General features: G+C 42.6%; 1 protein-coding gene across 3 annotated transcripts in view; it reads right to left on the reverse strand.

Moving 5' to 3' along the window:
• tmem65 (transmembrane protein 65) overlaps positions 1 to 24,567 on the reverse strand; it is a 107,495-nt gene that overhangs the window by 52,797 nt on the left and 30,131 nt on the right. The window contains exons 2-3 of one of the 3 annotated variants that reach the window (XM_063058507.1): positions 18,259 to 18,330; positions 1,935 to 1,979 (exon numbers count right to left, since the gene is read on the reverse strand). The exons of 1 other annotated variant lie outside the window; for it this stretch is intronic. In XM_063058507.1, the coding sequence (XP_062914577.1) occupies positions 1,935 to 1,979; positions 18,259 to 18,330 (117 nt within the window). The remainder of the gene's footprint in view (positions 1 to 1,934; positions 1,980 to 18,258; positions 18,331 to 24,567) is intronic. One more of the 3 variants, XM_063058508.1, reaches the window with a different exon arrangement.

Raw genomic sequence — 24,567 nt, forward strand, 5'->3', positions numbered from 1 at the left:
AATGAACCATGGAATCCCAACTAATGGCAAAGGCAAATTGATCCCTCATAACTGTAGTAGCCACAAACAATAATTGGTTTAAAAGATGAATCAAAGTACTAGTGTAGGGTTTGGATTGAATGGGCAAAACATTCTTCCTTAATAGGAAACTTGGCTGGTCTTCTTAGGAATCCATCTGAACATGGAACAGAAAGGTCACTTGGCCCCAGGAGCTTGCTCTAACTTATCAAATGAACATGGCTGAACTACCACAACCTTCAGTTCCCATAAGCTTTCATCCCATTGCTTACCAAAAGTTTAACAGGAATAAGTTTCGAATCAACGAACAACCATGTTATCATAAAATGTCTTCTAATTCACTAATGTTCTTGAAGGAAGGACTTTGCTATCCCCAACACACATAAAAGTTGCTGGTGAACGCAGCAGGCCAGGCAGCATCTCTAGGAAGAGGTGCAGTCGATGTTTCAGGCCGAGACCCTTCGTCAGGACTAACTGAAGGAAGAGTGAGTAACAGATTTGAAAGTTGGAGGGGGAGGGGGAGGGGGAGATCCAAAATGATAGGAGAAGACAGGAGGGGGAGGGATGGAGCCAAGAGCTGGACAGGTGATAGGCAAAAGGGATACGAGAGGATCACGGGACAGGAGGTCCGGGAAGAAAGACGGGGGCGGGGGGGGGGACCCAGAGGATGGGCAAGGGGTATATTCAGAGGGACAGAGGGAGAAAAAGGAGAGTGAGAGAAAGAATGTGTGTCTAAAAATAAGTAACAGATGGGGTACGAGGGGGAGGTGGGGCATTAGCAGAAGTTAGAGAAGTCGATGTTCATGCCATCAGGTTGGAGACTACCCAGACGGAATATAAGGTGTTGTTCCTCCAACCTGAGTGTGGCTTCATCTTTACAGTAGAGGAGGCCGTGGATAGACATGTCAGAATGGGAATGGGATGTGGAATTAAAATGTGTGGCCACTGGGAGGTCCTGCTTTTTCTGGCGTACAGAGCGTAGATGTTCAGCAAAGCGGTCTCCCAGTCTGCGTCGGGTCTCGCCAATATATAAAAGGCCACATTGGGAGCACCGGATGCCGTATATCAGCCCAGCCGACTCACCGGTAGTGTGGAGGATCAGAAAGATCTTGGGGTTCGAGTCCATAGGGCACTCAAAGCTGCTGTGCAGGTTGACTCTGTGGTTAAGAAGGCATACGGTGCATTGGTCTTCATCAAGTGTGGGATTGAGTTTAAGAGCCGAGAGGTAATGTTACAGCTATATTGGACACTAGTCAGACCCCACTTGATCGTGTGGATAGTCAGGGGCTTTTTCCCCAGGACTGAAATGGCTAGCACGAGAGGGCATAGATTTAAGGTACAAGAAGCAAGGTTTTTTTTAAAACTCGCAGAGAGTGGTGAGTGCGTGGAATGGGCTGCTGCGACAATGGTGGAGGTGGATACGATAGGGTCTTTTAAAAGACTCCTGGATAGGTACGTGGAATTTAGACAAATAGAGGGCTATGGGTAAGCCTAGGTAGTTCTAAGGTGAGGACATGTTCGGCACAGCTTTGTGGGCCAAAGGGCCTGTATTGAGTTGAAGGTTTTCTATGTTTCTAATTCAAATTTATTTGAGATACTAGGATAGGTATCGAGAGGGATATGGAGGGCTATGGTCTAGGTGCAGGCCAATAGGATTAGGTAGATTAACTGTTCAGAATGTACAGATAGCCTGAAGTGCCTGTTTGTGTGCTCTAGCGTTCTTTGAACATGACTAATGGGATTGAAAGGGATAATAAATCAGCCATGATGGAATGACACAGCACACTCAATGAGCTGAATGGCCAATATACTCCTATGCATTATAGTCTTTTGGTCTCATTCAGTATTATTAACTTGCAAGCATACGATAAACATTAAACTTTGAAAAGGACATGCTTATATAACAATTACATTACCATATCTCTGCTGTGCTGATGATGGAGGGCTAACTTGCATTTCTCCTGCAAAGAGAAAGAGGAAATTCTTACATCTGTATAATTTTCCTGAAAAAGAACTGTTACCATTAAATCCGGTGCTCTTCCTCTACATCATTGAGATCCTAAGTAGTTTTAGGGACCGCTTTGTTAAGCATCTTCATTTTGTCTGCCACAGGCAAGATAAGCCAGTGGTCACACATTTCAATTCCTCTTCCCATTCCAACATGTTGGTCCATGGCTTCCTCTGCTGCCACGACAAGGCCACTCTCAGATTGGAAGAGCAACACCTCATTCTCTCTGGATAGCCTGCAAGCTGATGGCATGAACATCGATTTCTCTAACTTCCATTAAGTTCCCCCTCCTCTTTTTTCCCCATTCCCCATTCTGACTTCCCTTTTACCCCTTTTTCCTCACGTACTCATCACCTCCCTCTGGCTCCCCTCCTCCTTCCCCTTTTCCTATGGTCCACACTCTTCTCCTAACAAATTCATTCTTCTTCAGCCCTTTACCTTTTCCACCTATCACCTTCCAGCTTCTTACTTCATCATCTTGATTACACCATAAGAACACAAGACATGAGAGCAGAATTAGGCCATTCAGCCCATCAAGCTGTTCTGTCATTCCGTTGTGTCTGATTTATTATCCCTCTCAACTGCATTCTCCTCCCTTCTCCCCGTAATCTTTGATGCCCTGAATAATCAAAAACCTACCAACCTCAACTTTAAATGCAATGAATGATTTGGCCTCCACAGCCATCTGCAGCAATGAATTCTACAGATGTACTACCTTCAGACTAAATAAATTAAAACACAAGATATAGGAGCAGAAGTAGGCCATTTGGCCCATCAAGTCTGCTCCGCCATTCAATCATGGGCTGATCCAATTCTTCCAGTCATCCCCACTCTTCTTCCTTCTCCCCATACCCTTTGATGCCCTGGCTAATCAAGAACCTATCTATCTCTGCCTTAAATGCACCCAAAGACTTGGCCTCTACAGCACCCTTGGCAACAAATTCCACAGATTTACCACCCTCTGACTAAAGTAATTTCTCTGAATCTCTGTTCTAAATGGATGTCCCTCCATTCTGAGACTGTTCCTTCTGGTCTTCAACTCTTCCACTATAATAAACATCCACTCCACATCCACTCGATTTAGGCCATTCAATATGTTTCAATGAAACCACCCTCACACAATTCTTCTAAGCTCCAGTGAGTCCCAGAGCCGTCAAACACTCCTCAAATATTAACACTTTCAATACTCATGAATTTCCTCTGGATGCTCTTAAGCCAGCATATCTTTTCTTAGATAAGGGCCCAAAACTGCTCAATATTTGCATTAACAAGCAGATGTACAGGTCTAAAGAGTGGCATCTTGTGTTACAAAGGGAGTGTAATGTAACCAAAATAACTAAACACTGTACTCAAGAGAAAGGTACTAAAGGATCAACTTTATTCACCATATGTATTTACATGTATTAGGAATTTGCTGTGGTGTGGCAGTCAGATGACATACAACAGCAAACAACATTTAGATATTGTATAGATATGAAACAAATTGTGCATAAAGAGTAAATCATGATGAGGGAATTCTGATACTGTTTAAAGACAAATCTTTGTATTCAGAGGCAAAAACAAAGAAATGAAGTTAACACCTGTAGGGGAAAATATTAAAATGGATGGTTTTCTGGCCAGCTTTAGAGACAAATACCACTGGGCATTCAGCTGAAAGATCAATCTCAATAGCAGAAATTTCAATTTCAATATTTGATCTATTGTTTTAATATCAGAACATTAATTGTTGCAACAGCATCTGAAATTAACTGCAGTCTAAATTGAAAGGTTAAAAAGAATTGGTTGTCTGGGATGTAGGCAGTGATACAAGAAGAGCAATGAAAATAAGAACCATTTCAAAAACACAAGAGAAGGGCAAAGAAGTCAGAAAAAGGTAGGAAGAGGGGCAGGAGTACAAGCTGACAGGTGATGGGTGAAAGCAAATGAGGGTTGGGTAGGTGAGAGACATCACCCAAAGTTTACTAATAGAAAAAATTGAGATACACTCCCTGCAATATATTGAAATATACACAACACAAACAAAAGTGTAGAGGAACTGGTGAACTGATGAAAGATCTCGACTTAAAACACTGATTGTTTGTTCCTCTCCATAGATGCTGCCTGACCTGCTGAGTTCCTCCAGCATTATGCGTGTGTTGCTCAAGAACCGCTTCAACTCATACATTCAAGGCAGAACTTTTAAAATATATGTTAAAGCAAAAAATATGCCAAGCAACGTGATATGCAGCAACTGACACTGGGTGCTAAATAGATTTACTAATTACCCTAAATTACACATAAGGTATATCCATGGGTATTCATGTACAGTTGAATGACAAGTAAACTTGAACTAGATTGGGACAGGAGCATTAGAATGAGGTTGATGAGTACAAGAGAGAATAAAGGAATGAGGGAGAGAGGCAGATAAAGGAAGTTATAGGTCAGTTAGTCAGACCAATGATTGGGAAAATGTTGGAATCGATTTCGAAGGATAAAGTTTCAGGGTAATTGGAGGCTCATGATAAAATAGACAAGCATAGTTTCCTTAAGGGGAAATCTTGCCTGACAAATCTGTTGGAATTCTTTGTGGAAATAACAAACAGGATAGACAACGGAGAGTCAGTGGATGTTGTCTACTTGGGTTTTCAGAAGGCCTTTGACAAGGTGCCGCAGATGAGACTGCTTAACAAGATAAGGGCCCATGGAATTGCAGGAAAGATACTAGCATGGATAGAAGATTAGCTGACTGGCAGGAGGCAAAGAGTGGGAATAAAGGGAGCCTTTTCTAGTTGGCTGCCTGTGACTAGCAGTATTCCATAGGGTCTTTATTGGGACCACTTCTTTTCATGTTACATGTCAATGATTTTTGGATGATGGAATTGACAGATATTAGATTAGATTAGATTATGAGGACACTCAGTCCTCGTTTATTGTCATTTAGAAATGCATGCATGCATTAAGAAATGATACAATGTTCCTCCAGAGTGATAGCACAAAAAAAACAGGACAAACCAAAGACTAACACTGACAAGACCACATAATTATAACCTATTCTTACAGCAGTGCAAAGCAATACCATAATTTGATAAAGAATAGACCATGGGAATGGTAAAAAAGTCTCAATGTTCCGATCGACTCCCGATAGTCCCCGGTAGCAGGTGGCAGAAGGGAGAAACTCTCTCTGCCATAAACCTCCAGGCACCAGCAACTGTCGATGCATTGGAAGCACCTGACCACAGCCGACTCTGAGTCCGTCCGAAAACTTCGAGCCTCCGAGCAACCCTTCGACACCGAGCACCATCTCTGCCAAGCTCTTTGACCCCGTCCCGGCCGCCGAGCAACAAGCAAAGTCGAAGACTCAGGGCCTTCCCCTCCGGAGATTCTGGATCACACAGTAACAGCAGCAGTGAAAAAGGCATTTCAGAAGTTTCTCCAGATGTTCCTCCATTCTCTCACGTCTGTCTCCATCAAATTAGGATTGTGCACGGCACCCTACTTGACAGATTACAGATATCATTCACCGGAGTGGCCGCGCAAGCTGTGTCACGTCGCCATATTCTCCTCCTACTCCTGGGATATTTGGCCCAGTTTGTGGACAGTATGAAGATACGTGGGGTCGTGGGGGGGTGGAGGGGCAAGCAGTGTTGAGGAAACGGATTCTGCAGGAGCATGTAGACAGACTGGAGAATAGGCAAAGAAGTGGAAGATGGAATATAGTGTAGACTAGTGAAGAAGTAAAGGTGTAGACTATTTTCTAAACAGGAAGAAAATACAAAATTCAGAGGTGCAAAGTAGCTTGGGAGTCCTTGTACAGGATTCCATAAAGGTTAATTTGAGGGTAAGGAAGACAATTGTGATGTTTGCATTCATGTTCAAGTTTATTGTCATTCAACTATACATATGTATACTGCCAAACGAGACAATGTTCCTCCGGACCAGGGTGCACAATACAGTAACATGCACAATGCAGTAACTAACACACCACACACATACATTAACAATAAGGTGCATATACCATACAGGTTAAAAAGTAAACAGTATAACAATACTGACCTTCAGACATGATGAGACCTAGGTGGTGGTAGGGCATTCACTACTCTTACAGCACGGATGAAAAAGCTGTTTGCCATCCTAACAGCTCTTGTTCTAATGCTACGGTACCTCCTGCCTGATGGTAGGGGATCAAAGAGATTGCTGGGTGGATGGGAGGGATCACTGACAATGCTAAGGTCCCTGCATATGCAGCACCCCTGATAAATATCTCGAATGGGTTGAAGAGAGACCCTGATCATTCTCTCAGCCTTTTTGACCCAAGAGGTCAGGGGCATCCGAATCAGGTTTAATATCACTGGCATACGTTGTGAAATTTGTTATTTTACAGCAGCAGTACATTGCAATAAAAACTAAATTACAATAAATATATACAAATAAAGAAAATTAAATAACTTGTGCAAAAAGAGAGTGAAAAATACTGAGGCCCATGGGTTCATTGTCCATTCAGAAATCTGATGGCAGAGGGAACACGTTGTTCCTGAAACGTTGAGTGTATGTCATCAGGTTCCTGTAACTCTTCCATGATGGTACCAATGAGGGATTTCCTCAGTAATGGGGGTCCTTAATGATGGATGCCACCTTTTTGAGGCATCGTCTTTTGAAGATTCCCTCAGTGCAGGGGAGGCTAGTGCACAAGATGAAGCTAACAGAATTCACAACTTTCTGCAGCTTTTTACAATGCTGTGCAATGGCCCCTCCATACCAGATGCTGATGTAACCAGTTAGAATGTTCTCCATGGTACATCTGTCAAAGTTTGCAAATGTCTTTGATGACATACCAATTCGCTTCAAACTCCTAATGAAATATAGCTGCTGTAATACCTTCTTCGTAATTACATCAATATCTTGTAGATCCTCAAAGATGTTGACCCCCCAGGAACTTGAAGCTGGTCACCCTTTCCAAAGCTGATCCCTCAATGAGGACTGATGTTGTTCCCTCGACTTCTCTTCCTAAAATCCACAATCAATTGCTTGGTCTTACTGACATTGAGTGCAAGGCTGCTGCTGCAACACCACTCAGCCAGCTGATCTGTCCCACTCCTGTACACCTCCTCAGCACCATCTGAAATCCTGCCAACAATAGTTGTGTCAGCCAGCTGATCTGTCCCACTCCTGTACACCTCCTCAGCACCATCTGAAAACCTGCCAACAATAGTTGTGTCAGCCAGCTGATCCGTCCCACTCCTGTACACCTCCTCAGCACCATCTGAAATCCTGCCAACAACAGTTGTGTCATCAGTAAATTTATAGATGTGCCTAGCCAATCAATCATGGGTGTAGAGAGAATAGAGCAGTGGGCTGGCATTAGATAGGATCCACAGGAGGTTCACAAGAATGATTCTGGGAATGAAAGGGTTAGCGTGTGAGGAGCATTTATGGCTCTGGGCCTGTACTCGCTGGAATAAGGAAGAATGAGGGGAGATCTCATTGAAATCTGTCAAATATCTAAAGGCCTAGATACAGAGGATGTGGAGAGGATGTAATTGAGTCTGGAACCAAAGGGCACAGCATCAAAATAGAAGGATGTCCCTTTAGAACAGAGATGAGGAATTTCTTTAGCTAGAGAATGATGAATCTGTGGAGGTTACAGAGATCAGCAGGAGAATGGGGTTGAGAGGGATAATAAATCTGCCATGTTGAAATGGGGGAGCAGAGCCGATGGGCCGAATGGACTAATTCTGTTCTTATGTCTCTTATGTCTTATAGTCTTGTGGGAATAAGTAGGAGAATGGGATTGCTGCTGCCATTGGGAAGGAAGTACAGGAGCTATAGGTTCCACATCAACAGGTTCAGGAACAGTTATGACCCTCCAACCATCAGGCTCCTGAACCAGCATGAGGAGCTTCACTTGCCTCAACTTTGAGCTGATTCATCATCCTCTGGCTAAAGATTCACGATTAACATGGGCAGACCATATCAGGAAAGTTGAGGACAAATGTAAAAAAGTAATAAATACGATGAGATGTTTGACTGGTAGGGAATGGGGAGCAAGTTGTTCAGCGTTGAAGAGAAGGTATGTGGCTTTAGTAAGATCTCTGTTGGACTACGGAAATATAGCACATGGATCAGCAGCTAGGTCTCTTATACGGAAACTGGATGTGATTCAGGCTCGGGCTTTGAGGGGGCTTTTAAAACATCACCAGTATCAGCCCTACAGGTAGAAATGGGAGTAATGCCTTTGGAACTAAGAAGGATGCAATTGATGGCAAACTACTGGGCTAATTTGCAGGGGCACATTGATTCTCACCCTGCAAGAGGAGTGCTGCAGGAGTGCTGGGAAAATGGGAGGTTTCTCTACTTTAGTTGGGTAGGGAATGATATTGCTAAAGAATGTGGAGTGTTTGATCTAAGGATAAGTCCTTCAGCAGTTAATCCGGTTGTAGCTCCATGGAAGATTGTATGGCCTGACATAGACTGGCATTTGTTAGAGGTAAAAAGGAAAGGAAAATATAAAACTGATTTGGCAAGTGCATTTAACTGTCATGTGATGGAAAAGTATAGTGATCATACTCAGTGCTAAGGAACCTGAAACAGGAGTGACAGGGTTTGGGGTGGCTATACCAGCAAAAGAAATTGGAATCAGCAATAGAACATCTAATAAGTTAGAGGTGTATACAGTGGAGATGCTGGCAGTGTTGGTTGCCTTGCGATGGGTGGAGAAAGCTAGACAAGTCAAATTGTTGATATGCTCTGATTCATCCTCAGTTCTAGCAAGTTTAAGGTCTTTTCACTCAAACAGTCGGCAAGATGTACTTTATGAAGTCACAAAAATTGCAGATCAGGGAGGTCAGGTAAAATTTCTATGGGTTCGAGCACATGTAGGGGTGAAGGAGAATGAGAAGGTGGATGAGTTGGCAAAGAGGGCGTTAAAGAAAGAAAATACAGAAATGCACAGTAGTATCAGTAAAGCAGAGGTTAAGTGTGTAATCTGGGAAAAAATCAACCAAATGTGGCAAGAAAGGTGGGACAGGGAGGGGAAAGGGAGGCATTTATATCAAATACAAAAGAGTGTTGCAGGTACTAGGGTAGGTAGTGGATACAGAAGAGAGGAAACTGTGTGGACTAAGTTAAGGCTGGGGCACTGTGCATTAAACAAAACATTGAAAATGATAGGGAAACACCAGACAGGATTGTGTGAGGAACTTCAGGAAGAGGAGTCAATAGAACATGTAGTTCTGAGTTGCAGGAAGTATGGGATACAGAGAGAGATGATGAGAATTAATCTAAGGGAATTGGGGGTGCAGGAATTCACATTAAAAGGGTTGCTGGGCATGAGTGAGAGAGCACAGGTCAGGGTATTTTTAGCTTTCTTAAGGGATACAGGGCTTTTTTATAGGATATAAAAAATAAGGTACTAGGATGGCCAAAGATGGGAGTATAAAGTGTAGGTTAGGGTACGTGTGTGTGTGTGTGTGTGTGTGTGTGAGTGTGAGTGTGAGTGTGAGTGAGAGAGAGAGAGAGAGATTGGGTGAAGGGATTTAGAATGTACGTCTATTGCACACTCTGGAGCAGAAGGTGGCAGTAATGCACCACTAAACTGGGTGCCAACCGCCGTAAAACAAGACGAAGAAGAAGAAGAACTTTGAACTGATTCCACAACCTATGGAGTCACTTTCAAGAACTCGATAGCTCATGTCCTCAATACTATTTATTTACATTTTTTACTTGGCATGGTTTGTATTGTTTTGCAAATTGGTTGTTTGTTAGCCTGTGTGTGCAATTTTTCATTGAATGTATTGTATTTCTTTGTTGTACCATGAATGCCTGCAAGAAAATGAATCACAAGGTAACATATGATGAGATATATGTACTTTGATAATAAATTTACTTTGGACTTTGATGGACCAAATTACATTCTTCTGTAGATACGAGACAATGGAAGGTTGTAGGCTGAGAAACATTTGAGGAATTACCGTCAAAAGCCAAAAGTGGTAATTTAGAGTAATGAGTTAATCTATGTAACACTCAGTCTCAAACTTGTCACCATGTGTGGCATGTTTTTGAATGAATATACCTCAAAAAATTTCTGCATTGAACTTATGAACAGATTTAATTGTTTCTTGAGCAACATACATAAAATGCTGGAGGAACTCAGCAGGTCAGACAGCATCTATGGAGGCCCTATTTGAAAAAGATAATGGAACAGATTTTTTTTTAAAAGGACAATGTAACACTACAAATATAAAAGAAACAAACTTTGTTGAACACATGGGTTACAGCGAGACAAAGTCAAAATCTGTTCAATATGGAGAAGCTTAAGAAGTGTGGAGGCAAAGTTCAATGCTCAGGAGAAATGCAGCGGCTTTTAGAATAGTGAAGAAAAGAGGTTTAGCTTTATTTGTCACAAGTACATCGAAGCATACAGTGACAACTTCAAAAGGTGATAACTCAAAAAGGCAGCATCCATCATTAAGGACCCCCAACACGCAGGCATGCCCCCTTCTCATTACTGCCATCAGTGAAGAAGTACGCTCAACATTTTAGGAACAGCTTTTTCCCCTCCACCATCAGATTTCTGAACGGACAATGAACCCATTAATACTACCTCACTATTTTTGGTCACTTTTTGCACTACTTAGTTCTTTTTATATATATTTCTTATTGCAATTTATAGCATATTTGATGTATTGCACTATACTGCTACCTCAAAACAACAAATTTCAACGCTAATAAAGCCGGTCCTGATTTCAATTATCTGAAATGCACAGTAATAGTCCTGAGAAAGTGCTGCAAAAATTACAAAGACACAAAATTATTAACAGTCTGATGCTAATTTAAAATGTGGAGAAGCTTAAAAAAAGTATAATGCTCAAGAGACAGAGCAGCTTTAATGTTCGAGAAGTGAAGATTGGAAGATTAGCTTCTTTTTGTCTCATGTACATTAGAACATTGAAGCATACAGTGAAATATGTCATGACTGTGCTGAGAAAGTGCAGCAAATATTAAGGTAAACAAACTTAATAACAGTCTTAAATGTGATATATAATATACAATATAAAAACAAAGTGGAAAAATAACGAAGTGCTAGAAATATAGAACTCCTGAGGAAATATGTTAACAGGTGAAAGGCATTTCAACAGGGAAAGAATTAGCAATTCTGTAGAGGGAAAAAATGAAAAATATGCAAATTTAACTTAAAAATAAATGACCCACTTTGAAATACAAAAAAAAACAAATCAGATGGAGGGCAAATGGAGAACAAGTGAGGTATGGCTGCAAAATTAACATTTTCATTATACAGATCAAAATGCCACCTCAAATGTATGGATATGGACAAGAAGGAAACTCATTAAAAAATATCTGAAGAAATGTGAGCTGAAATGCTGTAATTAACACCATGAGACTATAAGACATAGGAGAAGAAATAGGGCATTTGGCCCATCGAGTCTGCTCCACTATTCAATCATGGTTGATCCCTTTATTCTCTCCTCAGCCTCACACCCCAGCCTTCTCCTTGAAAGCTTTGATGCTGTGCCCAATCAAGAACCCATCAAGCTCTGCCTTAAATACACCTTCTGTCCTGGCCTCCACAGCTGCCTGTGGTAACAAATTCCACAAATTCACCATCTTCTGGCTAAAGAAATTTAATGGCATCTCTGTTTTAAATATACGCCCCTCTACCCTGAGGCTGTGCCCCCTTGTCCTACATTTCCCCACCATGGGAAACATCCTTCTCACATCTCCTCTGTCTAAGCCTTTCAACATTGAAAAGGTTTCAATGAGATTCTCCCTCCTCCCACCCTTCTAAACTCTGAGTACAGAAACAGAGCTATCAAATGTTCCTCGTATGATAACCCTTTCATTCCTGGAATCATCCTTGTGATCCGCCTCTGAACCTTCTCCAATGCCAGCACACCTTTTGTTAGATGAGGAGCCCAAAACTCCACCAGGTACAATACTGAATCAGCATCAGGTTTAGTATAAATAGCATACAAGACCATTGGACACAGGGAGCAGAATTAAGCCATTCAGCTCATTGAGTCTGCTCCGCCATTCCATCATGGCTGATGACTTATCCCTCTTAACCCCATTCTCCTGCCTTCTCCCAAGAATCTTTGATGGCTTTGTAGCCCCCCGGTAAGCCTCAGGCTCGCTCAGCTCACTTTCGTCTGGGGGGAGCAGCCCTCGATCCCTCCAAACTGGGTAATCAAGTTTGTGTGGATGCTGTGTGATGTACCCCACCCCGTCAAATAACAGACAATACACCATATACGATTAAATGATTATACTTTATAGATCTTACTGGAACTATGTAATTAATAGAGATAAAATATAAAAGGACACGTGGCCAAGTGGTTAAGGTGTTTGACTAGCGATATGAAGGTCGTGAGTTCGAGCCCCAGCCGATGCAGCGTGTTGTGTCCTTGAGCAAGGCACTTAATCACACAGTGCTCTGCAACGAGCTGTATGGGTCCTAATGCCCTTCCCTTGGACAACATCGGTGTCGTGGAGAGGGGAGACTTGCAGCATGGGCAACTGCCAGTCTTCCACACAACCTTGCCCAGGCCTGCGCCCTGGAGAGTGAAGACTTTCCAGGCGCAGATCCATGGTCTTGCAAGACTAACGAATAAAAGGAAAGTAAAAGGCGCCAAACTTATCAAAGTTCAACCACTTCGTGTGCAACAGTTGGAGCTCAATTAACGGAGTCTTCTTTCAACCATTCAATCCCCTCCGACCTCCTCAACCCGCCGCCTGGGACCAACCACAGTGGTCGACCAGACGCTCCACACGAGTCTGTCCTCATCTCCTCTCCTCGCTGAAGACCCTGGGCCTCGGACTCCCGCTCGGGTTCCGTCCTGCCACCCAGCTTACAGCATCACGTCTCCTCTCTCTGTCCCCATCGCCTTCTGCCCCAAAGCCCGTGAAACAATAGCTTACAGACACACAAGAAAGAATAACATCTATCCCAGTTGGTTAGCAAATGAATACAATGCTCTTATCAGTAATATAACCCAAACAAGCTGCGAGAGAGAAGCACTTTCTCAGCAGTTAACATAACAAAGAAGCCCCTTACAGCTTGACTAATCAAGTTGCGAAATTTTTTGTTTTGTGGCAGCTGTACAGTGCAATACATAAAAATGTATTGTAAGTTACAAAATGCAAAATTAATAAATTAAGGGCATGATCAGCCATCTTATAAAGTATTAAGACAGGTTCAAGGGACCATCTACTTCTATCTCACATTCTTAATTCTTGTGACAGCATACTTTATTTTACAGTTAAGAATAAATTCATGAAACAATCCTGCTATTTTCACAAACATGAGAAAATCTGCAGATGCTGGAAATTCAAGCAACACACACAAAATGCTGGTGGAACGCAGCAGGCCAGCCAGGCATTATTCTCCGTAACTTCCGCTATCTCCAACGGGATCCCACCACCAAGCACATCTTTCCCTCCTCCCCCTTTCTGCTTTCCGCAGGGATCGCTCCCTACACGACTCCCTTGTCCATTCGTCCCCCCCATCCCTCCCCACCAATCTCCCTCCTGGCACTTATCCTTGTAAGCGGAACAAGTACAACACATGCCCTTACACTTCCTCCCTTATCACCATTCAGAGCCCCAGACAGTCCTTCCAGGTGAGGCGACACTTCACCTGTGAGTCGGCTGGGTGATATACTGCGTCTACTGCTTCCGGTGTGGCCTTCTATATATTGGTGAGATCCGATGCAGACTGGGAGACCATTTCACTGAACACTTACACTCTGTCCGCCAGAGAAAGCAGGATCTCCCAGTGGCCACACATTTTAATTCCACGTCCCATTTCCATTCCGATATGTCAATCCATGGCCTCCTCTACTGTCGAGATGAAGCCACACTCAGGTTGGAGGAACAACAACAACCTGTATTCCGTGTGGGTAGCCACCAACCTGATGACATGAACATTGATTTCTCTAACTTCCGTGAACACCTCTCCTCCCCTTCTCACTCCATCCCTAATCTACTTATTTATTTTCTCTCTTTCCCTCTCACAATAACTCCTTGCCTGTTCTCCATCTTCCTCTGGTGCTCCCTTCCCCCTTTCTTTCTTCCAAAGCCTTCTGTCCCCCATGATATTCCCCTTCTCCAGCCTTGTATCCCTTTTGCCAATCAACTTCTCAGCTCTTGGCTTCATCCCTGCCCCTCCTGTCTTCTCCTATTTTTTCAGGTCTCCCCCTCCCCCTCCCACTTTCAAATCTCTTACTATCTCTTTTTTCCGTTAGTCCTGACGAAGGGTCTCGACCCGAAACATTGACTGTACTTCTTCCTATAGATGCTGCCTGGCCTGCTGCGCACCAGCATTTTGTGTGTGTTGTTGCTATTTTCGCTCTTATTTTTTTTTTACTTATTTAGAGATGCAGCACAATAACCATTCCTGCCCAATAAGCCCGCACTGCCCAAAGTAAATTTATTATCAAAGTACATATATGTTACCGTATACAACCCTGAGATTCATTTTCTTCCAGACAGACTCAAAAAGATCACACTAACAGGGGTGGACACCTAGCGTGCAAAAAAAACCAACAAACTGAGCAAATACAAAATGAAAGAAAAAATATTAATAATAATAAATAAACAAGCAATAAATATCGAGAACACAAGAGTTCTTGAAAGTGAGTCCACAGGTTGTGGGAACAGTTCAGTGATGGGGCCAGTGAAGTTGAGTGAAGTTATCTTCTCCATTTCAAGAGCCTGGAGGGGTAATAACTGTTTCTGAACCTGGTGGTGAATCTTGAGCCTTCTGTACTTTCATTCTGGTGGCAGCAGCCAGAAGACAGCTTGGCCTAGATGCTGGCAGACCCTGAAGATGGATGCTGCTATCCTGTGACAACACTGTGTAGATGTGCTCAGTGGTGGAGAAGGCTTTAACCGTGATGGATTGGGCAGTATCCACTACCTTTTGTAAGCTTTTCCATTCAAAGGCACTGGTGTTTCAATACCAGGCTGAGATGCAGTCAGTCAGTATACTCTCCATTACATACCTACACAAGTTTGTCAAAGTTTTAGATGTAAAGCACTTCTGTACATTCTTTACAATTGCACTTATATGGTGGTCCCAAGACAGGTCCTCTGAAATGATAACACCAAGGAATTTAAAGCTGCTGACCCTCTCCACCATTGATCTCCTAATGAGGATTGACTCATAGATCTCCAGTTTCCTCCCCCTGAAGTCTATAATCATCTCCTTGGTCTTGCTGACATTGGGTGAGAGGTTGTTGTTGCAGCACCACTCAGCCAGATTTTCAATCTCCCTCCTATATGCTGATTCAGCCTACGACAGTGGTGTCATCAGCAAACTTAAATATGGCATTGGAGTTGTGCTATGCCACACAGTCATAATTGTAAAGCGAGTACAGTAGGGAATTAAGCACAGAGCCTTGTGGTGTACCTGTCCTGATGGAGATTGTGGAGGAGGCTGGTGTTGCCAATCCAAACTGACCGGTGTCTGCAAGTGAGGAAATCGAGGATCCATTTGCACAAGGAGTTATTGAGGTCAAGGTCTTAAAGCTTATTGATTAGTTTTGAAGGAATGACGGTATTGAATGCTGAGCTTTAGTCGATAAAGGGCATCCTGATGTAAACACCTTTACACCTTTACTGTCCGGATGTTTCAGGGTTGAGTGAAGAGCCAATGATACCCATTGTAACCAATCTGTACCTCTTTGGAAAGTGGGAGGAAACCAACAGGGTCATGGGGAGAACATACAAACTCTTTACCCACAGCAGTGAGAATTGAACCCAGGTCACTGGCGTTCAAATAGCATAACACTGACCATTCCGCTACTGTGCTGCCCAAGTTTGGAAGATGCTAAAAGCAGAATGCTGAAGAAACTTAGCACTTCAGGCAGCAACTGCCGAGGGAAATGCAGAGTCGACAGAGTCAACATTTCACAATATTGAATCAGAATCAGATTTAGTACACTGACATACAAGACCATTAGACATAGGCATCTCACCTTTAAATAACGTGCCAGTCAAGATAGCACTAAACTGCAGTCTCTGTCGAGGCCCTGGCTCAGACATAGACAAATCATTGCCCACACAGCAAACTGCCTTTTCCAAAAGCTCCTTTCTGGCAAGTGCTATCAGGCTATTAAAACAAAAAAAAACTTCACACCATTTTAAAACTTTTTCCCCCAGTTAGTTAATCTGAGTTAGCCCTCCCCAACCCCCTCTATCGATCACCCCCATTACTGCACCTTAGACACACTAAACCACTGTTTATCATGTTGTTTACATTGTGTAACACGCTGTAAAGTATCACTGCTAATGTAATCGTTTCTCTGTAGCAGCAATGTTTGGGTTATGACAAGAGAAAATAGGGCCTTGGAATGTGTGCTATCCAATGAGAGGGATGTTGTTCTTTCTTGTGGGTCTGGAAGAGAGATCTTCGTAGTCTTTGTCAGCAAGAGAAGAAGGGAGGCACTGGTGAAGAGAGCTGGTACACCACCATACAGAGTGGACTGGGAGCGAGGGAGCGAGGGTCCGAAGGTCAGCAATGCTCGGAAGAGGTCGATGGTTGATGAATGGCCATATCAGTGAGCTCTAACGTGCACTTTTGAATTTTCCTTAAACTGGGCCCTTTTCCCCTTTTATTTTCTTTACTAACCATATATTCAGATTAAGATTTATAAAGTTCAATCATTTAATTGCATATGGTGTACTGTCTGATATTTTGCGGTGCGGATTTGTAACCGGGCAACACATTACACAGCAGCCACCCAAACGAGATTTCTCAGTTTGGCAGGGCCAGAAGTTGTCTTCCCCTCAATGAACACATGCTGGCCGAGCCTGTGGTATTTATGCATATTTATTGTATCTGTACTTCAACCTCCAAGTTTATTTTTTATTTAATTCTCCAAGCTTATAATCATTGATTTTTTTTTAGTTGCAGGAGTTGCACTGACCTACACACCTCAGCAAATTCCTAATACATGGCGATGTACATGTATGGTGAATAAACCTTATCACTGATCATTCTTTACTCAGATTTTGCATTAAATTCACTTTTAGATTGCTATAATCGCAAGCAAGTTGTGAAAAATTAAGCATAGGTGAATCTTCAAAGTAGCCCAATGTGTGCTATAAACATTTGCAAAAGTGAGCCACTAAATAGCAGCCAATTGTGCATTACTACTCATCCATTGAGATGGCACACTATAGCCTGAGGTGCTTAATGACAACCATGAAGCAACAACACTTTTATAATGATCAGAATTGGTACCTGCCCTGGGGAAGCAAACCTGCTATGACAAGCTGTGCAATTATAAAAGTGGAGGCACGGTAAAAGCCTTTGAACATCATTAAGACGAGAGATTCTGCTGATGCTGGAAATACAGAGCAGCATCATTATTGGACACCACTGTATTTATAATTGTGAAAAATTGGCTACTTTACAGCACCTCAGAGACACACTCCAAGTATCGTGATGTCTAGAAATAGCAACTCCTTCCCATTGTAACATAACATGCTGAGATGAAAAATAGCTTCTCTAAGTTTTATCCTGAATCATGTGCAACTAGAAGTTTCAATAGAAGGTCGAATAGTCTCTGCTTTTATATGACCTACAGTAATGGGCCAAAATGCCTGCTTCTGCACTGTAGTGCTCTATGATTCTACAGGTGTGGGGCAATGGAATTCAGCAGAGTAACGAATTAGCACCGAATAGATTGGCCAAAAGGCCTGCTTATGTACTTTCGTGTACTATGATAAGGCTAAGCCTCTACATAACTTGTATATCAAAGTGAAACTTCTCTGACCTACAACCAGAAGGTGGTTTAATTGCATCGGTGTGATGTGTTTGGAAAATTGCAACAGTACTTCCAAACCCAACATGTTAGGCTCAAAATAAAGACACAAGCACACCAGTTCACAACATGCAATATTGACAGATTAACACTTATTTATGACACATATTTATAGCACATAATTATGACAGTCACAGGGCAACAGTTAATGTTCACTTGGCAGCAATAGGAAAGAAAAATATACAAACTAAATTTCTGAATATCTGTTCTGGTATCCAAACAAGCACAGAAAGACAAAGACAAAGCAACTGCAAAGCTCTAATTGCATAAACACCAGCAACTTTTTTTTTAAAAAGACAACTAAACTGCAGGACCACAGGTTAGCCAGTGACAGCATGCCAAAGCACTACAGCAATCTGCCATTGGGGCTCAAACAGGCACACCAACATACAACAAAGCAACCAGCATCACCTGCAGCTGCCTGCTCACTCCACTTCCCACTTACGACAATCTGGGCTTTAGGATAGCGGTGTCCAGGGGTTGCTACAAATTTAAATACAAGCACCTTATTATGAACATTTGAAATGGAGGTAGCACACCTAATGCATTTCTCAAAGGTTAATGAAATAACTCACCACAGCACTCATACCTTTCATCCTTCTAATCAGAGGTACAATACAGCACACTCAGCCACTTTATTAGGTACAGGTGTGGAGCCAGTGTGATCTTCTGCTGTTGTAGCCCATTCACTTCAAGGTTCGAGCAGTTGTGCATTGAGAGATGATTTTCTGCACACCACTGTTGTAATGTGTGGTTAGTTGAGTTACTGTCAGCTTGAACCAGTTGCTCTGACCTCTGTCATTAACAAAGTGTTTGCACCCACAGAACTGCTGCTCACTGGATGTTTTTTGTTTCTCACAACTCTAGAGGAAAATCCCAGGAGGCGCAAACCATCCTGTTTAGCACCAACAATCACTCCACAGTCAAAGTCACTTAGATCACATTTCTACCCCATTCTGATATTTGGTCTGAACAATAATTGAACCCCTTGACCATGTCTGAATGCTCTTATGTATTGAATTGCCACCACATGATTGGCTAATTAGATTTGCATTAATGAAGTGTACATGTGCAACTAATAAAGAGGCCGTTGTACTAGTATGTTCAAAATCTTGTTTGGAGAAAGGGACGTATTATTCATCATATCTCACCATTGTTTTGTTTCCTAGCTAATGAGTACAATATGGAGTGATTATTACAATTAATTTTTAGGCATCGACAAAATAAGTGCACTGATTCTTCCAGTGCTGTGATCGTCATTTTCTCTTCAGAGTGATAGATCGAGGACTTCAATGATTCATAAATAGTTAAAATTAAGTACAATTGAATGACATGTGCACTGTGCGTAGCTGCTAGCCATCAATTATAACACTATCAATCACAAAGCCATCAATTCCATTGTCTAAATCATTGACAAACAATGTGAAAAGTAGCAGTCCCAATACTGATCGCTGAGGAACATCACTAGTTCAAAGGTTGAAAGGTACAATTTAGTGTCAGAGAAATGTATACATCCTGAAATGCTTTTTCTTCGCAGCCATCCATGAAAACAGAGGAGTACCCCAAAGAATGAACAACAGTTAAATATTAGAACCTCAAAGTCCCCCCCCCCAGCTCCCCCACTCCTGCAGCAGCAAGCAACAATCCCCCCTCCCCCACCGGCAAAAAAAGCTTCGGGACCCTCCACTGAGCACTCAAACGTGAGCAAGGCAACAGCAAAGGCACAGACTTGCAGTTACACCGAAGACTTTGCGTTTCACCCAGTATTCGACATACCACAGGTCTCTCTCTCCCTAGTAAGGGAGAAGGAGGTGTCTCCGTTTTCCCAGTGAGCGAGAAGACATAACAAACAACTCGCTGGTTTATGATATTAAAAGTCCATCACATCGCTTTTTCTTGGGCGCACAACCACAGATATTCCGACTCCCCTGATGACACACGTGTCTCCTGTCATGACTCCAACCCTCGATCCATCTGTCTCCAGAGCCCCAAGATCCTAGGTTTCCAAATCTGGCCAGACGCTTGGCGTGACGAACAACAACGGCCGGTTGTAAAACCCCGAGAGCGAGTCCCATTCTAGCAAAGAACCGCAGTCAGTGTGTAACTCCAGGTCAGGGTACTAGTCACTAAAAACCAACCAGAAAAGGCCTCCTTTATTCCCACTCGCTGCCTCCTGCCTGTCAGCTAATCCTCTATCCATGCCAGAATCTTTCCTGTAACGCCATAGGATTTTATCTTGTTAAGCAGCCTCACGTGAGGCATGTTATCAAATGTCTTCTGAAAACTAATTAAATGACATCCACTGCCTCTCCTTTGTCCATCCTGCTTGTTACTTCCTCAAAGAATTCTAACAGATTTGTCTGGCAAGATCTCCCTTTACAGAAACCATGCTGACTTTGACTTAAATCATTAGTCTCCAAGTACCGCTAATCCTCAATAATGGACTCCAACACTTTCCCAATCACTGAGGTTAGGCCAATTGGCCTACAATTTCCTCCCTTTTGTCTTCCTGACTTCAGTTGTGGGGAAGTTGTTGGAGTCTGTTGTCAAGGATGAGGGTTTGAGGTACTTGGAGATTAATGATGGGATGGTCAAGGTTAGCATAGGTATGTTCAGGGAACATTTGCATGGTGTTCTGTATAGGTATGTTCCATTGAGGCAGGAAAAAGATGGTAGGATAAAAGAACCAGGGTGTACAAAGAATGTAGAAAATCTAGTTAAGAAGAAAATAAAAACTTATGAAAGGTTCAAGAAACTAGGTACTGTCAGAGCTCTACAAAGTTACAAAGGTGCCAGGAAGTAGCTCAAGAATGAGAAGACCTTGAGAAGGACTTGGCGAGCAGGATTAAGGAAAACTCCAAGGCATTCTACAAGTATATGAAGAGCAAGAGGACAAGCCGTGTGAGAAAAGGAACAATCAGGAGCGATAGTGGAAACGTGCATGGAGCTGGAGGAGGTTGTGGAGGTACTTAATGTATACTATGTTTCAGTACTCAGCAGTGAAAAGGACCTTGGCAATTGTGGGGATGACTTACAGTGGACTGAAACGCTCAAGTATATAGACATTAAGAAAGAAGATGTGCTGGAACTTTTTAAAGGTAATAAGTTAGATAAGTCGCTGGGACAGGAAGAGATATACCCCAGGCTACTGTTGGAAGCAAGGGAGGAGATTGCTGAAACTCTGACAATGATCTTTGCATCATCAATAGAGATAGGAGAAGTACCAGAGGATTGGAAGTTTGCAAACGTTGTTCCAGAGTAGAGATAACCCAGGAAATTATAGACCAGTGAGTCTTACTTCAGTAGTGGGCAAGCTGTTGGAGAGGATTCTGAGAGGCAGAATTTATGAGCATTTGGAGAGATAATTTGATTAAGAATAGTCAGCATGGCTTTGTCAAGGGCAGGTCATGCCCTACAAATCTGATTAAATTCTTTGAGGATGTAACAAAATACATTGATGAAGGGTGGTTGCGAAGGAATATGTAGAGTATATGGATTTCAGTAAGGTATTTGATGAGGTTCCCTATGCGAAGCTCATTCAGAAAGTAAGGAGGCATGGGATCCAAGAAGACCTTGCTTTGTGGATCCAAAATTGGCTTGCAAAGGGTGGTTGTGGATGGTTTGTATTCTGCATGGAGGACTGTGACTAGTGGTGTTCCATAGGGATCTGTTTTGGGACCCCTCCTCTTTGTGATTTCTATTAATGAGCTGGATGAGGAAGTAGAAGGGTGAGTTATTAAGTTTGCGGATGACACGCAAGTTGGGGGTGTTGGGAATAGTCTGGAGTGTTGTTAGAGGTTACAGCACAACATTGATAAGATGCAAAACTGGGCTGAGAAGTGGCAGTTGGAGTTCAACCCAGATAAGTGTGAAGTGGTTCATTTCAATATGTCAAATGTAAAACAGAATATAATATTAATGGTAAGACTCTTGGCAGTGTGGAAGATCAGAGAGATCTTGGGTTCCGTGTCCATGGGACACTCAAAGCTGCTGCGCAGGTTTACAGTGTTATTAAGCAGGCGTATGGTGTGTTGGCCTTCATCAACTGTGGGATTGAGTTAAAGAGCTGTGATGTCATGGTACAGCTATACAAGACCTCAGTTAGACCCCACTTGGAGTACTGTGCTCAGTTCTGGTCACCTCTGGAAGGATGTGGATGCTGTAGAGGAGGTTTACAAGGATATTGTCTGGATTGGAGAGCATGCCTTATGAAAACAGGTTGAGTGAACTTGGCATTTTCTCCTTGGGGCAACAGAGGATGAGAGGTGACCTTATAAAGGTGTACAAGATGATGAGAGGCATTGATCATGTAGATAGCTAGAGGCATTTTTCCAGGGCTGAATTGGCCAACACAAGGGGTGTAGTTTTAAGGTGCTTAGAAGCAGGTACAAGGGAGGTGTCAGGGGTAAGTTTTTCCACACAGAGAGTGGTGGGTGCGTGGAATGCACAACCAGCAATGGTGGTAGAGGCGGATATAATAGGATCTTTTAAGAGACTCTCAGATAGGTACGTGGAGCTTAGTAAAATAGAGGGCTATGCAGTAGGGCAATTCTAGATGGTTTCTAGAGTAGGTTACATGGTTGGCACAACATTGTGGGCTGAAGGACCTGTAATGTGATGTAGATTTCTATGTTTAACTTCCCTGGTCAGCCACAGTTGCCTGGCCCTGCCATTTGAGAACTTCTTCTGTGGGGCATTTTGTAAACTATTCCCAGAAATAGCAGGATGACAAATACTACTGCTGCTGCTCACATCACAGATAAATGACAGAGTTCAAATAAAATTTGGATCTTTTTGCCTGACTCAGTTGGCCATTGTTAACATAGAATACTGTGAGTCTGAATCACTGGTCCATTGACAAGACCAGCAGTGGGAAAGGTGCAAAGCCTCAATTATCATGCAGACCATCTCTCATGCCTCCTGGTCACCTGTTTCAGCCACCAGGAAAGGGAGCTGGCTCTGTACTGTTGGTTCCTGGGCTCTGTTGGGGGTTGGTCTCTCCCGTCAGTGTTCGCTCAATGGAAAACAGACTGGATTGTGCTCATCTGCCACTGTACTTGCACAAACTAATGAACTGTTGTGGGCTCCAGGACAACATCCATGCATCATCAATCTACAAGCCACAACATTCAGGGACTTGGGCTAGATTTTTTTTTTATGTTTTCTTTGCAATTTATGTTTTTCTGCTATTGCAAATATATATACTACATGTGTTGTGTGCAGTGTATGACCACTGGTACTGTGTTTTGCACCTTGATCACAGAGGAAAATTGTTCTGTTTGTTTATTCATGTGTATGGTTGAACAATAATTAAACTTGAACTTGACTTTATCTTCTTTTGCACATTGGTTGTTTGTCAATTTTTGTATGTGTAGTTTTTTGTTGATTCTACTGTATTTTATTGTTCTACTGCAAATGCCTGCAAGAAAATTAATCTCAGGTTAGTATACGGTGACAGATCCGTACTTTGATAATAAATTTACTTCAATTTTGACTCTGAGTATTAGTGGGACAAACTCAATTTGTTTCTGTTTCAGACAGGATGATGCAGTGGTACAGCCTTTTCCCACTTTAATTGATAGGGTATGGGGTCCACAAGTGATATCTTTATTTATATTTAGATTTTTCATAAATTCTATTGTATTTCTTTATGTTCCTATGAATGCCTGCCAGAAAATGAATCTCAAGGTAGTAAATGGTGACATATGTACAAAGGTAAAATAAAACTTCTGATGGGGCTGGTGAAACACAGCAACATTTTGCTGGCAGCTTACAAAACTTCTCAATACACTTCTTTTCAACTACTCTCACTGCGATCTGCAGCCGATCATTTCCCATTAAGCAATGTACTTTCAAACTTTCTTAACAACCAAGCAATTTCACAATCATCTGAAGGAATCAGTAGACTTAACTTTCATGAATACAAGTATGTCACTTTTAAGTGGACAAAGGTATATCGCCTAGCTGGAAGAGGGGAGGACTCCAAGATGGAGTAAAACAGCGGGGTGTAAAACTTCCTCTACCCAGTATCAGTCTCGTGGTCACTGGAGAACAAAACTGAAGATCTAAGGGCAAGATTGCTGTATCGGAGGGGAATGAGGAATCGTTGTGTTCTGCGTTTCACAGAGACGTGGCTCACTCTTACCATGCAGGATACATTCGTAAGACCAGCAGGATACACTGGTAAGACCAGAGGGCTTCTTGACACATCTGATGATTTGAAGAGGGCAGAAGTAGGATTCTGTGTTTCAAGATAAATTCCTCATGGTGCTCAGACATCATGGTCTTGTCACACTCTCGTTCCCCCAACCTGGGACACCAAATGATTAAGTGCCTACCTTTATCATTCCCAGGAGAGTTCTCCTCATGATCCTGACTGCAGTTTACATACCACCAAAGGCTTTGACAAACTCTTATAGATGTGTGGTGGAGAGTATAGTGACTGGTTGCATCATGGCCTGTATGGAAACAACAATGCCCTTGAATGGAAAAGTCTACAAAAAGTAGTGGAAACAGCCCCATACATCATGGGTTAAACCTTCACCACTACTGAGCACATCTACATGGAGTGCTCTCGCAAAAATGTAGAATCTATCATCAATGACCTCCGCCAGAGTGTGGCCAGATCCAGGGGTCTGGTGAGCAGGAGGTACTGGGATTGCCATTTGGACACAAGTACAGTTGTGTTGAGAGATGGTACCTAACAGCCTGTACATTTTC

The sequence above is a fragment of the Mobula hypostoma genome, chromosome 9 (assembly GCF_963921235.1).
Source record: "Mobula hypostoma chromosome 9, sMobHyp1.1, whole genome shotgun sequence".
NCBI lineage: Eukaryota > Metazoa > Chordata > Chondrichthyes > Myliobatiformes > Myliobatidae > Mobula > Mobula hypostoma.